Source organism: Mastomys coucha, unplaced genomic scaffold, assembly GCF_008632895.1.
Source record: "Mastomys coucha isolate ucsf_1 unplaced genomic scaffold, UCSF_Mcou_1 pScaffold5, whole genome shotgun sequence".
Taxonomy (NCBI): domain Eukaryota; kingdom Metazoa; phylum Chordata; class Mammalia; order Rodentia; family Muridae; genus Mastomys; species Mastomys coucha.
The window spans coordinates 79,878,447-79,892,274 of NW_022196911.1; the positions used below are offsets into that span (position 1 = coordinate 79,878,447).

Consider the following 13,828-nt stretch of genomic DNA (forward strand, 5'->3'; position numbering starts at 1 on the left):
AATTCTAAACATATTCTGCACTTCTCCCGAAATTCCTGTCTCTGCTTTAACCATGCACTAGGTACTGCAGGTAAAATTATTTAAAATTAAACACTGCAGATGGAATTAAAAATACTAACAACCATCACAGTAGAGAGACAAGTCTAGTTTATCTAGGAGAGCCCAATGAAATCATACAAGTTCTTAAAAATATTAGAGAGGAGCTAGAGAGATGGTTTAGTAGTTAAGAAAACTGGTTATCTTCCAGGGGACATGGGTTCAGTTCCCAGAATCCTTGTGGTTAACAACTGTCCAGAGGATTTGACATCCTCTTCTGATCTCCAGGAACACCAGGTACTGCATGGTGCACAGACACATATGCAGCCAAAACACATAAAATAAAACATTAAAAACTTTAACACTTCTTATAAGTATTAAAGGAAGGCAGAAGAATGAGAGTAAGCAGAATAAAGCAGCAGGTCAAAGGCTCAAGCACATCATTAGCAGGCCTCAAGGACTCCCAGTGTCCTGAAAGGGGGCCAGGCAGCCTCTAAACGCCAAGAACAAACTCTGGCCAACAGCCAGCTAGCCTGTAAGGAAACAGAGGCACCAATGCTTCAATCTCAGTAAATTCTGCCAATGACCTGAATGAACCAAGAATAATTCTCCCCCCAGGTGTCAAGATAAAAGCTCAGGCTGGCCAAATATCTCAATTTCAGCCTCTCAAGACCTGCCACACACCAGTAAGCCCACTGCCCTGCTGACCTGAATTGTGCAAGAATAAACCTGTGTTGTCTTAAGCCACTTAATTTTTCATAATTTTTAACAGCAACTGTAGAAAACTAATACAGTGCTGAATGGTTAATCTACACTATGAAATTACTACTGAAAGAAAAAATGTACCAGAGGCTGTGTCAAAAACTTGTTTTAGATACTTTAACTCTGAAAACACAGAACTTCCCCTGAAGTGTCAGAGATCAAATCCAAAGTCTGGTGTTCACTAGGGAAGGGCTCTGCCACTAAGCTAGATTCCCTGGGATCCAGACAAAACTATTTTTTCCCCTTTTTTTGGGGGGGGGGGGTGTGTTTCGAGACAGGGTTTCTCTAGACAGGGTTTCTCTGTGTAACTCTGGCTGTCCTGGAACTCTGTAGACCAGGCTGGCCTTGAACTCAGAAATCCACCTGCCTCTGCCTCCCAAGTGCTGGGATTAAAGGCGTGCCCCCCCCCCCGGGCTTTTTTCCCTTTTTTTAAGCATTCTTTTTTAAACATTTATTTATGTATATGAATGCTCTATCTGCATTTACACCCATGTGCTAGAAGAGGGCATCAGATCTTATTATATACGGTTGAAGCCACCATGTGGCTGCTGGGAAGTGAACTCAGGACTCTGGAAAAGCAACCAGTGCTCTTAACTGCTTAGCCATCTCTCCAGCCCACAGACATAACCATTTTAGCACGGTACATAGACCTGTCAAGCACACCTAATTATCCACGTTGGCTTACTGAACTGGTCAGGGCTGGGAAAATGGCAGCACTCTTTCTTTAAAGGTGGCAATGCCATTACTCAAGCAGAGTCATCTTTTCTGGACTACTGACCAATTCACCTCTTCAAATTCTAATCTTTGATTTTTTTTTTTAAGATTTATTTTATTTTTAATGGTATGTGTGTGTCCGATCATGCTCGTGCACACACACATGAACACACTCCGGTGCACATATGAGTGAGGTGTCTATGGAGTCCAGGAGTGGGTATCCAGTGAAGTTGGTATCAGGTTTCCCCAGAGCTGCAGTTATAGGAAGTTGTGTTGCCCAGATTCAGTGCTGGGAACTGAATTCCAGCCCTCAAGAACAGCTGGCACTCAAAATCTATAGGCCATCCTTCCAGCCCTATAATTTGCTGGTTTGTTGAGACAGGGTATGGTAGTTTGAATGAAAATGAGTCCCTTGGGCTAGTGAGATGGCTCAGCAGGTAACAGCACTGACTGCTCTTCTGAAGGTCCTAAGTTCCCAGCAGCCACATGGTGGCTCAAGTCTGAAGACAGCTAGAGTGTATTACGCCAGAGTGAGTGGGGTTGGAGTGAGCAGAGGTCCTGAGTTCAATTCCCAGAAGCGACATGATGGCTTATGGCCATCTGTACAGCTACAGTGTACTCATATACATAAAATAAAATAAATAAATCTTAAAAAAAAATATTAAAAAGAAAATGAGTCCCTTAAGTCTCAGACATCTGAATACGTGGTCCCTATTTGGTAGTTGTTTGTGAAGGAATAGAAGGCATGGCCTTCGTTAGAAGAGGTTTGTCATTGGAGGTGGGCACAAGGTTTCAAGTCTTGTCATGTCCATCCCTCTGCCTCTTGTTTGTGGATCGGGATATGAGATCTCAGCTGCACTTATGTGCCAGCCCTGCCTGCCTATAGCTATGCTCCCCACCATGATGGATGGACTCCTATCTCCTGAAACTGTGACCCCAAATAAACCCTTCCTTGTCTAAGTTACCTTGGTCATGGAGTCCCATCACAGCAACAGAAAAGTTACTTCCCGAGTAGCTACCAAATGGAGATGAAGTATTCAAATGCCTGGGGCCATTCTCATGCAAATCACCACACAGGGTTTCACACCACATCCCTCACATCCCTCACCTTGAACTCCTGGCAACCCTCCTAAACCCTGGGGTTCTAGGCAGGAGCCACATTGCCCAGCTTTGTTAAGCTATTATTTGTTTGTTTATTTATTTGCTTACTTATTCTAACAGGCTTCTTTATTTATTATAGTAGGCTTTTTTTTTTTTTAAACTTCATGTGCATTGGTATTCTGCCTGCATGTCTGTATGAGGGTATCAGAGCCTCTAGAACTGGAGTCACAGACAGATGTGAGCTACCCTGTGGGTGCTGGGAACTGAACCCAGGTTGTCTGGAAGAACAACCAGTACTCTTAACTGCTGAGCCTTCTTTCCAGCCATTTTTATATTTAAATATTTTAATAGTTTACAAAGAACTAAAAAGTCTACTAAATAGTTATCAAATTCAGAAGAGAAAAAGGAAAGAGATACATGGAGAAGGAAACTTAGTTCTCAGTCTAAATACTTGAAAAAAGAGTGAAGTTTCCATTAATGTCTTCATTACCATTATTTCGTAAGTATGATCACTCTGATGTTTCTTGTACTCAAATCCTCGAGTGAAACACTGAAAAGAAAAAAAAAAGTTAAATTACTAAAAGCTACTTTAAAAAGGACTTTCTTAGGGCTGGGGATGAGGCTCAGTAGGTAGAGCACTTGCTAAGCACATACAGCATCAGATTCAACCCCAGCACATGGGAGGAGCTAGAAGAGTTAAGTGTTCAAGGCCATCCTCACTCAGTTACACAACCAGTTCTAGGTGTGATAGGCTACAAGAGACCATGCCTTTAAAAATCAAAATAAGGGTCTGGCAGTGGTGGTGTGTGCTTTTAATCCCAGCATTTGGGAGGCAGAGGCAGGTGGATTTCTGAGTTCGAGGCCAGCCTGGTCTATAGAGTGAGTTCCAGGACAGCCAGGACTACACAGAGAAACCCTGTCTCGAAATCCACCCACCCAAAAGGGGAGGGGGGCTCAGCGGAGCATTTGACTGCTCTTCCAGAGGTCCTGAGTTCAATTCCCAGTGACTACATGGTCGTTCACAACCATCTGTAATGGGATCCAATGCTACATTGAACTCATATACATTGAGTAAGTAAGTAAGTAAATAAATAAATAAATAAATAAAATCTATCTTAAAAATAAAAATAAAAGTGAGGCATGGTAGTGTATGCCTTTAATCCCAACACTTGGGAGGCAGAGGCAGAGGCAGGAGGATTTCTCCAACTTTGAAGCCAGATTGGTTTATACACAGTGAGTTCCAGGACAGTTAAGGCTATGTAGAGACCCAGTCTTAAAACACCAAAAGTTTGAAAAACAAAACAAAAAACAAACAAACAAACAAAAAAACACCAAAAGTAGGGCTGGCGAGATGGCTCAGCAGATAAGAGCACTGACTACTCTTCCGAAGGCCCTGAGTTCCAATCCCAGCAACCACATGGTGGCCCACAAAACCAGTAATGAGATCTGACTCCCTCTTTTGGTGCTGTCTGAAGACAGCTACATTTGACTATTCTTCCAGTTCAATTCCCAGCAGCCATACACATGATGGCTCATGGCCATCTGTACAGCTACAGTGTACTCATACACATAAAATGAATAAAATAAATCTTAAAAAAAAAAAAACAAAAAAAAACAACAACAAAAAAAAAACATCCGGTCCCAGGTTACTGTGCAGACAGGGCCAAGTCTAAGAATCACACCACATACAACCAGTCCCACAAATGGCACAGAAATGGCATCAAAAAACCCCAGTCACAAAGACAGAAATCTCTTAAGGGGGTTGAACCCAAGCTCCCATGAAACATGCACTTTGCCAAGAAGCACAACCAAAAACGCCTAAAAAATGTACAGGCCAAAGGGCCCCAGCCAATGTGAAGACAGATGGGAGTGCTGGGCACCTCTACCTACTCACTGTTTTTACACATAAACTTAAGGCAAGGAAAAAAAAACTAAAATAAAAACAAGACAGAAGGCTTGAAGATGCCCTGGTTTTTTTTTTTTTTTTTTTTTTTTGGTCTTATTTGAGGCAAGAACTCAAGTACTTCAAGTAGTCCAGTCTGGCCTTGAAGTCTTCCTCTTCCTGGCTCTACTTTTCAGGGTCTGAAATTACAGGCCTTTGCTGCCACTACCAACCTGATGGATAGACTACAGTCTCTAAGCTATTGTTTTGTGGGGTTTTCTCTTGGTTTTGGTATACTGAGGAGAATTTTGCTATGCAGTCCAGGCTGGCTTCATCTCCCCTCCTCCGGGCCATTCTCCCAAAGTGCACCCATGCCCAGTATATAATCTTTCTTTAAATTTTTTTTAAGTTTTTTTGGTTTTTCAAGACAGGGTATCTATGTAGTCTTGGCTGTCCTGGCATTCTTTGAGCAGGTTGGCCTTGAACTCAGAGATCTGCCTGTCTCTGCCTCTACCTGAGTACTGGGATTCTAATATATATATTCTTATTATAACTCAAAGAAGATCACTCTTTTACATTTTTTTTAACTTTTTTACATTTTAACATGTCTAAAACTAGAGGTTGTGTGCACATGTGTTTGTAGGTACACTTGCTTATGCACACTTGTATGAAAGCCACAATTAGGAGTCTTCCTCTATCGCTCTCCACTTTATTTTTTTGAGACAGGATCTCTCACTGAACCTAGAGCTTGTCATTTATCTAGTCTGGGCTGGCTAAGAAAGCCCTAAGCTCCCCCTACCTCCTCCATGCCCTCCTCAGCATGGGGCTACAGGCAAATGCTACCATGCCCAGGTTTTACACAGATGCTAGGGGTTCAAACATAGCAAACACTGTGCCATCTCTGAAATGTTTCTTATAATCAACTGTCTTAGACTGGGTAAGACCTGATAATCCCAACAAGCAAATTATTTAGGCTTTGGCTGGGTTTCGTCAGTAAAATGGAGATATTTACTCATCACTTCCCAGTGCTGTAGTGATGACTTAGGGCTGAGTTCAAGTGAGGTGCTGAATATAGTACCAAACACACCTGACCAGTATTACTTCTAAGAGAGCCCACAAAACACTTTGTTCGTTTGTCAACTATACAAAGACTACTCTAGCAAGTTAAACAGCGAGGTCAAAAAGAACAACCAACCTGCCAGCTCTGATTCCTGTAATGGAAATCTTTCAGTTTACTCGGGAAAGTGGTCAGCATTAAGCTGAGCAGCTGTGTGGCATCGTCCTGTCTGTCTCACCCATCTGTTCCTGACCTCCAGGTAAAGTCTGTAGGGAAGACTACCTGTAGGGATAGAGCTCACGTAGGGTGGCCCTAAGCTACCAAGTTACTCTAAGTTACTGTACCCATTAAACAGACCAGGAGAGAGAGACACCTTCTCCTCAGGGAGCTACCTGTAAACACAGGAAGAAAGGAGGAGGCCCACATTCAGCACATTTGATGTAAGGTTCCATGAGGTAGGAGGAGCAGCCTTTGCAGGGCGGCTTATCAGACGGATCATCTGGAACAAACAGAAAACAAACGTAATTTTAAAACTCTAGGAATGGCTGAAGCCAGACTGCAATGACAAACACGTGGTAGTGAAATGAGTTTATTGCATACACAAACAAGAACCACTCTGTCTACTGCACAGCAGTGCATTCCTTCCTCCAGTGACCTTATTGCTTCAAACACTAGGCAGAGACGGCCCCTGCAGAGAAGAGACACTTATGAGCAGAAGTTTTAAAGTTTTACAGAGCCCACTTTACCACAAGGAAAGGAAAACAGCATACAGAGAGAAAGCAAATCAGACACAAGGCCAACAATTGTTCCACCTCGGCAGCACACGGGCAGTCACTGCCCTGGCCTTTCAACTTCTCTGCAAGTTCAAATTCTTTTCTTAACAAGTTGGAGGAATTCCAATTTGAGATTTAAGCCGTGTCTAGGCTGGAGATACCAAGGAAAAGGCAAACCGCTGCATGCAGGCCTGCTCTTGTTCTGAACTATGAAGGCAAAAGGCACATATAAATTCTCCAAAGCCCTAAGACGGTAGATACCTTTCTTCCAGGTTGCCCTAAATCTTGCCTCTCTGAAAGTCAGAACAGCCTATTGTTCTGTGATTGCCCATGGGAATGTAGAACAAAGGCCTTGGAAGGGAGATGAAGGAGCTTGCTTTGTTTAGCTATTATATTCTGTAACACCACTTTCCTCCATAAAGCTAAGAAACACCTTCTGAGGTACCATTCTTTGCTCTAACAGCCCCAGCTTTGCAATGAAGACATAGAAAAACCGACAGGGTAAATAAATATCCTGCCTGAAGCTTATTCCTTTTGCTCTGTTTTTTGAGACAGGGTCTCATGTAGCCCAGGTTAGTCCCCAACTATGACCTTTAACTCCTCATCTGCCTGCTTCTACCTCCAAAGTAAAGGGATTATAGGCATTGATCATCTACCACTTCTGAGAAAAATAAAATATTAGGTGCTAGATGTCTTTTTTTTTTTTTTAAGTCTATTTGTATGTCTGTGTGTGACACATGCATTTGAGTGCAAGTGCCAATGGAGGCCAGAAGGGGGTGTCAGATGCCCTGGAGCTGGAGTTTCAGGCCACATGATTGCTTGCCCCCTACAAGAACAGAATACCTTAAGTGACAAGCCATCTCTCCAGCCCCAGAGGCCAATCTTTACCAAATCACCATCCTCTAAACTCTTGCTTTATTTTTATTTTTAAGAGACAGGCTTTAAGTTGTCAAAACTGGCCCTGAACTCCTAGGCTCAAGTGGTTCTATATCATCACAATAGTTCTTCCCTAATTTCTTTTATATCACATTTTATTATTTATATTTATATTTGTGTGTGTGCACGCAGCAACAGCAGCATATGGAAGTCAGTTTCCTTCTTCCAGCATGTGGGTTACAGGAATTGATCAAAGGTAAATAATCTTCCCCCTGTTAAAGACCATTTTTATCTCTCTCCTTCCCTTCGCAACTCTGGTTTATATTTTTGTTCTTGAGGTGAATTCTCACTTTGTTGTTGAGGCTGGATTCAAGTTCAGATCCTTTTTTTTTCTTCTTCCAAGTTCAGATTCTTTTTTTTGTTGAGATAGGGTTTCTCTGTGCAGCCCCAGCTGTCCTAGAACTCACTCTGTAGACCAAGCTGGCCTTGAACTCCTGCTGGGATTAAAGGCACGCACCACCACTGCCCAGCACACTTCTGGTTCTTACTAATGAACATTCTACTTTGTGACTGTGCATGTGTCTGTGTGTACACAGCCCAATTTTGTGATTTCTATTTCTCTGAAATCCAATGATGGCACAAGTCTGAAATCCTAGCACTTGATGGATAAGAAGTTCAAGGTCATCCTTAGCTACAAAGCTAGTTCCAGGCCAGCCAATCTACATGAGACCCTGGGCTCAAAATAAGCATGTCTGTTTACAGATCAATCATATGGTGGCTAGTCCACTCAGCTTGACTTTAGTCTAAAGTGACGAAGCTGTGTCATATTCAGTAGGCAAACAACAGACAGGGATTGCCTGATTTTACTTTTATGTGATATTCCTAATTCCTTCAGGCATTATCATTCAACTTCAAAGGCGTTGCTTCCCTGACCGACTTCTACATTAATTGGCTATTCATTACCACTTGAGACTTGTCCCACTGTACTTACTGCTAAAGGAACCCAAACGGTCCATCCTCCAGCTGACTGACTGCTGTTTGATCTTCCCTAATAGAGTTTCTTCAAGACTTCAGACGTTGACAAACAATCCCACGATCCCCTTTGAACAAAGAGAAGACGTACACAGATCAGAAAACTATTCCAAGGTTTATTTTGGTAAACTGATAAGGCAACTGTGTGGTTGCCAACCGTAACACTCAAGACCCCCTCACTCGCAGAATTTAAAGTACATCCTCCCTAAAAAATCTGGAACTTGCTGGTGTAGTGGTATGCACCTTTAATCCTAGTACCCAGGAAGCAAAAGAAAATAGGTCTCTGTGAGTTCAAGACCAGCCTGGTCTATCTACATGGAGAGTTCTGAGCCAGCGAATTTTATTACTGGAAACTAAGGAATCCTACCCAACATATATTGATCATTAACTTACTCCTTCAGAGCTGGTGAGATGGCTCAGCGGGTAAGAGCACTGATTGCTCTTCCGAAGATCCTGAGTTCGGATCCCAGCAACCACATGGTGGCTCACAACCACCCATAATGAGATCTGAAGACAGCTACAGTGAATTACGCTGGATTGAGCTGAGCCATGTGGCAGAGGTCCTGAGTTCAATTCCCAGCAGCCACACACATGATAGCTCACGGCCATCTGTACAGCTACAGTGTACTCATACACATAAAATAAAAATAAATCTTTAAAAAAAAAATCTTACTCCTTCAAACAGGAGGTAGAAATAGAAGGACTACAAAAATCATCCCTGGCTATCTTCAACTGCTTGAAACCCTAAACCCCAAAACAAGTTGGGCAGTGATGGTGCACACCTTTGATCCCAGCACTCAGGAACCACAGGCAGCCTACTCTAGAGAGTGAGCTCCAGGACAGGCAGGGCTACACAGAGAAACCCCGTCTTAGAGAAAAAAAGAAAAGAAAAAACCCAAACCAAAACAAAGCAAATATCAATTTGGACAAATAAATGTTAGTTTTACAAAAGGCTAATTCACCTTCCTTTCTCCTGAAATGGTTTTTTCACTTTGACATTCTTAGTTTGGGGGCTAATATACAAAGTATATGCAGTAATATAATAATAAGGCTGAGAGACAAATTTTTGGCTGCTTTGGGTTGGGGTGAGTTTTTCCTCTATATATTTCCAAAGAAACTGGTCTTTGAAGAAGAATGTTGAGGGCTCAATAGCTCAGCTGTAGGGTGTTTTAGCACAAAGGATGCATTATACTCAAACTCCAACATCCAATAAGCAAGTAAACCCAGTATTCCAGAGGTACAAGCAGGAGGATCAGGACTTTAAGGAAAGTCTTGGTTACATTAAGTTCAAGGCTGGCCCAAGATACATGAGGCTGCCTTTAAAAAAAATAAATCAAAAATGAATTTAGCCGGGTAGTGGTGGTGCACGCCTTTAACCCCAGCACTTGAGAGGCAGAGGCAGGCGGATTTCTGAGTTCAAGGCCAGCCTGGTCTACAGAGTGAATTCCAGGACAGCCAGGTACCGAATGGAATCTCCGTACGTGGACTGCATCTTGGAATCTTAACAAACTCCCGACACAGGCTAAAGATTGGGGTATTTGCACAATGTTTTTACAGACTGGTGAACAGCAGGGCCCTATCAAAAGACCTTTACACTGTCAAAGACTCTACAATACGTTCTGACACACACTTTTACGTCGCAAAGCACAATGATGCAGAAAGCAAAATTCTCATTCCTCTCCTTCCTTAAAAGACCATGCAGTGACACTAACATCCTTGAGAGATGAGCTACATTTAAATTAATTACTAGAGGGAGCAGGGAAGGGATGGAAGAGCAGAACCCCATGATGAGCACAGGAGAGCCGCGGGGTTTGGCAGTTGTGCAGACAGCATCCTTAGTGCTGCACGGTCTTGGGCAAGTCACTCTATCGGGCCTCGGCTCCAAAACAGTGCTAAACCCTGGATCGCCGAGACCCACGTGGAGGTTCAGCGGGTCAGGTGGGCCGGGGCCGCGCTCCACTGCCCAGCCAGGAACGCCGAGCTGCGGCACAGCCAGCCGCGGGGAGGAGGGGCTCCGGACTCGCCCGGACACGCCAACCTTCCCCGCCGCGTGGCCCCGCAGCGCCAGCCCGCACCTCGTGACCCCGCGTGCCTTCGCTCCCGCCGCTCGGCCCCGCGCCTCACCTCGCCACGTCCCGCACCTCGGCGCCGAAGAGCCCGCCTCTGCGCGCGCTGAGCACACTCTCTGCGTGCGCGCCGCTGCCTGCGTGCGTGCGCGGCTCCGAATCACGTGCGCGGCCCCGTGCCACTCAGCCGCGAGCACGCCGAGGCTGTCCCGCCTCCTCCCGTCCGGCCGCGGGCGGGTCCCGGTGGCTCGGCCCCAGGATGGGGAGCATGGTATCTGGCTGCTAGTCGGTGGGCCCTGAAGTCTGATCTGGTGTCACTTTCTCTGTCGCCACAGGCGTCCCGGTGGCGTGTGCTAAGGCGGCCTCCGCTGGTTCAGTCTGGATTTTTTTTTCTTAACAGTCCCATTCCAGTTCTGTTGCAAGCAAGGAAACTGAGGCTGCCCAGGCACTGGGCTGGAGAATGACGAGCCCCGGCCGCACCACGTTACTCATGGATTACCCAGACTGAATGACTTGGGGGTGAAGAGGGTCCTTTTTATTCTGATGCTGCTGGGACGTCGAAATTGCCTTCTCTGGAAAGACCCATCCCCTCTCTGGGCTTCAGAGGCCCACATGGAAGCGCAGAGATGATGTGGTGGTCCACTCTGATGTCACTCTTGAGGGCTAGGTATGTCCCAATATCTCTTATTACTACTAGTATAGAGCTTCCATTTATGGAGTCCTTCCTTACTGCATGCCAAGCATTGTACGAAGCGGGTTATACATAAGGGCTAGCCTAAAACAACTTTCTGAGGGAGGTACTGTTACTGTCCTTATGGTCCAGCTGAGGAAATTTAGGCATTGAAATATGTAACTTAGGATCACAGTGCTACCAAATGTTGGGGAAAAGATTCCAACCATAGCTGATCTTAACTATTATGCTGTATGTCTATTTAAAAATCTGTTTCACAGATTTGCCCAATTTCTGTTGGAATTCATTTATATGCTATCTGCACGTGTGGCATCTTGATTAGTTTTTTTGGTACACAGGTAATATAAGTCTATTGTTAAAATAAAAATTTGCAGCTGGGTGTAGTTATATTTGTGATCTCAACACTTGGAAAAGTGCAGGACAGTTGCCTTGAGGTCGAGATCAGTCTGGGCTACAGAGTGAGAGATCTGTTTAAAAAAAAAAAAAGGAATAGAAAAGAAAAAAACATTAAAAATTCACATGTGAGCCGGGCATTGGTGGCGCATGCCTTTAATCCCAGCACTTGGGAGGCAGAGGCAGGTGGATTTCTGAGTTGGAGGCCAGCCTGGTCTAGAGTTTCAGGACGGCCAGGGCTATACAGAGAGACCCTGTCTCGAAAAACCAAAAAAAAAAAAAAAAAAAAAATCCACATGTGAAAGTCACCCCCACCACGTTAAATAAACACTTAATGTTATAGAGTACCTCACATTTACTGAATCTCCAAATCCATCCATTTGACAAAAGTACAATAACCAGCCACTTCCCTAGGTGCTGAAAATCTGGTAGTGAGCAAAGCATATTCTCTCGCACATAAGGTTTGTGTATTATATATAAACAATAAAAGATAAGTGTGTTGCATACTAATTTATGGGAAATAAATCAGGATCCAGAGATAGCAGTGATAGAGAGATTTTCTTTTAGATAGGGAAGGACTCTTAGCAGACATAACACACAAGAGGAAATCCAATTTTTTAATGAGAAACAGACACTCCCTGGATTTCTGGAGAGAACCATTGATGAGAATCAGCAGGTACAGTGGTCCCAGTGCTTGGGCTTGATAGCCATGGAGAAGAAGGAAGGAGGGCAGAGTTGCTGGAGCAGATCCATGTAAAGAGATTTGATGGAAAATAACCAGGACCCAGATCACATATAACTTGGTAAACTTTGGTTGGATTTTGGATTTCACTGGGATATGATAGAATTCCATAAGGGATAGAAATCAGTGTATTTAAGAAAAGAGTAATGGCTCATGCCTGTAATCCCAGCACACAGGAGGCTAGCCTGGGCACACAGAAAATTCCAGTTCAGTCTGGTGCATAAGACCCTGACTCAAAAAATGGATAAGTTAAAATGTCCAAGAGGGATGAGAATTAAATTAATTTCAATGTATCCAAGGAGATCCAACAAAGTATGATGTCATAGGTGTGAAAATGACACAAATAGTGAAACCCATTATGTCAACTTAAAAATGAATGCAATAGGACTGGAGAGATGGCTCAGTGGTTAAGAACACTGACTGCTCTTCCAAAGGTCTTGAGTTCAAATCCCAGCAACCACATGGTGGCTCACAGACATCCATTAACAAGATCTGACTTCCTATTCTGGAGTGTCTGAAGACAGCTACAGTGTACTTATATATAATAAGTAGATAAAAAAAAATTTAAAAAAATGAACGCAATAGGGGGAAATTAAAAAAAAAAATGAATGCAATAGGGGCTGGAGAGATGGCTCAGCGGTTAAGAGCACTGACTGCTCTGGAAATTAAAAAAAAAAAATGAATGCAATAGGGGCTGGAGAGATGGCTCAGCGGTTAAGAGCACTGACTGCTCTTCCAGAAGTCCTGAGATCAATTTCCAGCAACCACATGGTGGCTCTCAACCATCTGTAATGGGATCTGATGCCCTCTTCTGGTGTGTCTGAAGACAGCAATGGTGTACTCATATACATTAACTAATTAACTAACTAAATAAATCTTTAAAAAAAAAAAAAAACAAATGCAATAAGATCTAACCTCAGTGCCCTAGTCAAAGTGGTGTATGCTGGTGGTACATGCTGGTAGCCCAGCACTGGGAAGGAGACCAGAGGATCCCTGGGGCGTGCTGGTCAGCCAGTCTAGCTAAATCAATGAGCTTCAGATTTCTTTTTTGTTTTTGGTTTGGTTTGGTTTGGTTTTCTTTTTGAGACAGGGTTTCTCTGTGTAGCCCTCGCTGTCCTGGAACTCACTCTATAGACCAGGCTAGTCTCGAACTCAGAAATTTGTCTGCCTCTGCCTCCCAAGTGCTGGGATTAAAGGTATGAGCCACCACTGCCCAGCTGAGCTTCAGGTTTCTTGAGAGATAACTGTCTCCAAAAAGAGAATGAAGGGGCTGGGGAGATACCTCAGTCAATGGAGTACATGTAAATCTGAGTTCAGATCACTAGCACCACCATTCCACTCAGTAACAATCCCACACCGGAGAGAGGTGAGACAGGAACATCCCTGGATATGGTCATTGGCCAGCTCATTGGCCGGCCAGCCTAGCCAAAGTGATGAGGTCCACAAGAAACCCTGCCTCAAAAAACAAGGTGGAAAGCAGTTGAGGAAGGCACGCAACATCAACCTCTGGCCTCCATATGTAAAGGCACATATGGTCAAATATATAACATATATGCACACACACACATACATTTTCCAGTGACAGGAAGGATGACACTGTTAGAGGCGATGCTTCCCTCCATTTCTTCCCCAAGCAGTATAGTGTTAGTGACATGGCAGGACCATCAGAAAAGAAGGGCAGAGTCCACGGAAGACGGACTTAA

The 13,828-nt window shown here is 43.9% G+C and overlaps 2 protein-coding genes across 4 annotated transcripts in view; one reads left to right on the forward strand and one right to left on the reverse strand.

The window, feature by feature from the left end:
• Tada2a (transcriptional adaptor 2A) overlaps positions 1-10,445 on the reverse strand; it is a 48,802-nt gene extending 38,357 nt beyond the window's left edge. Inside the window, exons 1-4 of the mRNA XM_031350934.1 lie at positions 10,358-10,445; positions 8,193-8,301; positions 5,945-6,051; positions 3,104-3,163 (exon numbers count right to left, since the gene is read on the reverse strand). Of these exons, the coding sequence (XP_031206794.1) occupies positions 3,104-3,163; positions 5,945-6,051; positions 8,193-8,217 (192 nt within the window). The 5' untranslated portion in view covers positions 8,218-8,301; positions 10,358-10,445. The remainder of the gene's footprint in view (positions 1-3,103; positions 3,164-5,944; positions 6,052-8,192; positions 8,302-10,357) is intronic.
• A 48-nt stretch (positions 10,446-10,493) lies between these two features.
• The window catches only part of Acaca (acetyl-CoA carboxylase alpha), a 268,630-nt gene continuing 265,295 nt past the window's right edge, over positions 10,494-13,828 (forward strand). For all 3 annotated transcript variants that reach the window (XM_031350925.1, XM_031350927.1, XM_031350930.1), the window contains exon 1: positions 10,494-10,966. In XM_031350925.1, the coding sequence (XP_031206785.1) occupies positions 10,926-10,966 (41 nt within the window). In that variant the 5' untranslated portion in view covers positions 10,494-10,925. The remainder of the gene's footprint in view (positions 10,967-13,828) is intronic.